The following is a 2,500-nucleotide window of genomic DNA, read 5'->3' on the forward strand; positions in this document are numbered from 1 at the left end:
TATATATATATACTCATGTTTATATATACACATACTTATACGAATGTGTTTGTGTATGTATGTATGTATTGTTTTTAGTACATGTGTATATGCATGTATATGTATATATGTGTATATATATATATATATGTAATATATATATAATATATATGTGTCTATGTATATATACAAATGTATACATAAATATACACATGTGGAACCATGTACGACATGTACTGCGTGTGAAAGGAAGTCATCATAGAATTGACGTCATGTGTTGACACTGGCGGCCCTTCTTTAGGGGCGGCGCTCCTGTGTGTGTGTGTGTGTGTGTGTGTCTGTTATTGATTCAGCTTCCCTGTCATCAGTTACTCATCAATACAAACAAGCTACTCAAATGGATACTAACAATGCTGGCCTACGCTGGCGACGTCAGAATGCTGATGACATCACCGCGTTGATGCTGGTGACGTCACGAGGCGATGACGTCACTGCGTTGATTCCGTTGACGTCACGAGTCTGTTAACGTCACTGCGTTGATTCCGGCGACGTCATGATATTGATGACACCACTGCGTTGAAATCTGGTGGCGTCATAATGGTGTTGACGTCACTTGGGTTGATTCCGGTGACGTCAGGAGGCTGATGACGTCACAACGCCGTTGACGTCACTGCGTTGCCTCTACGCTACGACAATTAGTAGAACTGCTGGAGGAGGACCTGGGGGGGTCGGAGGTCGGAGGGGGACGCTGTGGAGGTCGGCGGCCGCTGCTGGACGGAGTTGGTGGTGGAGAACGAGGGTGTTGGAGGACTAAGAGGACGCCTGGAGCGATTCTCCCTTCGTCTGCATGGTGGAGAGAGAGAGAGAGAGAGCGAGGGAGAGAGAGAGAGAAAGGTCGTTAGTGTCAAAAGAACTTAATAAGTATTACTATTTTTTTGAGTTTGACTAATTCAACGAGTAAAATTATTTGACTAGGTCGTCAGATGCTAACGAGGGGTCGTTGGGGGAGTTTAGGACATGAGTGGGAAGGAGAGGGTTAAACGGGGTTAAGTTAAATAGGTTTGGGGTAAACGGGGTTAGGTTAAACGAGGGTAGATTGAACGGGGGTTGTTAGATCGATTTAGGTTAAACGGGAGTTAAGTTAAATCGATTTAGGTTAAACGTGGTTAGATTGTACGGGGGATAAGTTAAATCGATTTAGGTTAAACGTGGTTAGATTGACCGGGGGTTCAGTTAAATCGATTTAGGTTAAACGGGGGTTAAGTTAAATCGATTTAGGTTACACGTGGTTAGATTGAACGGGGGTTAATTTAAATCGATTTACGTTAAACGGGGTTAGATTGAACGGGGGTTAATTTAAACCGATTTAGGTTAAACGGGGTTATGTTGAACGGGGGTTAAGTTAACCGATTTAGGTTAAAGGGGGATATGTTGAACGGGTTTAGTTTGAACGAGGTCATGCTAAACTGGTTTAGATTAAGCGAGTTTACGGGGTGAAGTTAAACGGGTTTAGGTCCAACGGGGTGAGGTTAAACTGGGTTAAGGTCCAACGGGGTGAGGTTAATCTGGGATAAGGTCCAACGGGGTGAGGTTAAACTGGGATAAGGTCCAACAGGGTGAGGTTAAACTGGGTTTAGAGAAACTCTTACCTAAAGCTATGGAAGGGAAGGAGCTTTAGTTAACTCGGCCTTGCCACGACGGTGACGGGGCGGTGGAGGGGCGCCTCCATGGAGGTCCCGGCGCTGCTGGTGACGGCCACGCTCCCGAGGCCGGCCTGGCCCAGGAGGGACGAGCGGTACAGGTCGTAGGTCGAGAGCACCCCGCCGTGGTGGGCCTGCTGCAGGTTGCTGAGACCCTGCAGGAGCTGGGCGGAGGGCTGGGGCAGAGAGGTCGCGGGTGTGGCGGTGGTGGTGCAGGGAGGGGCGTCCGATAGGAGCCGGTCCACGCTGAAGCCCCTGGCCTGCGCCGCACTGGGGCTCAGGGCCGTGGGCTTGTGGAGCCCCGAGGGCGGCGCGCTGGACCGTAGGGGCGTCGGAGGAAGCCCCGGCGGGTAGTAGCTGTGCGGGTAGTTCCTGTAGAGGGCGGCGGCGGCGGCGGCCTGCTGGTAGAGCGGCGAGGAGGTGGCGGCCAGGGACCCCGCGAGCCCGGGTCCCGCGGCGGCGAGGGGTCCGCCGATGCCCGAGGAGGCGGCGGCGGCCGCGGCGGCAGCTGCGGCGGCTGCGGCGTAGGGCGTGAGTCCGAAGGGCGAGGGGAAGCACCCGCCGAAGCGCCCGAGGAGGGACTGCTTGAAGGCGGCCAGCCTGTTGCGGGAGGCGGTGGTGGAGCGGCGCCGGAGCTTGCCGGTGGTGCCGCCGATGAAGACGTCGTCGGCCGAGGGGTCGAGCATCCAGTAGTTGCCCTTGCCCGGGTCGTCGTAGTGGCGGGGCACCTTGACGAAGCACTTGTTCAGCGACAGGTTGTGCCGGATCGAGTTCTGCCAGCCCTGCTTGTTCTCCCGGTAGTACGGGAAGTTCTTCATGAT

At 53.5% G+C, this 2,500-nt stretch overlaps 1 protein-coding gene across 1 annotated transcript in view; it reads right to left on the reverse strand.

The window, feature by feature from the left end:
• The window catches only part of LOC143035764 (uncharacterized), a 9,096-nt gene that overhangs the window by 6,001 nt on the left and 595 nt on the right, over window positions 1-2,500 (reverse strand). Inside the window, exons 1-2 of the mRNA XM_076202696.1 lie at window positions 1,629-2,500; window positions 389-822 (exon numbers count right to left, since the gene is read on the reverse strand). The exon at window positions 1,629-2,500 is cut by the window's right edge and continues 595 nt beyond it. Coding sequence (XP_076058811.1) covers window positions 1,658-2,500 — 843 coding nt within the window. The 3' untranslated portion in view covers window positions 389-822; window positions 1,629-1,657. The remainder of the gene's footprint in view (window positions 1-388; window positions 823-1,628) is intronic.

The sequence above is a fragment of the Oratosquilla oratoria genome, chromosome 19, assembly GCF_046742065.1.
Source record: "Oratosquilla oratoria isolate Oo_2021 chromosome 19, ASM4674206v1, whole genome shotgun sequence".
Classification (NCBI taxonomy): Eukaryota; Metazoa; Arthropoda; class Malacostraca; order Stomatopoda; family Squillidae; genus Oratosquilla; species Oratosquilla oratoria.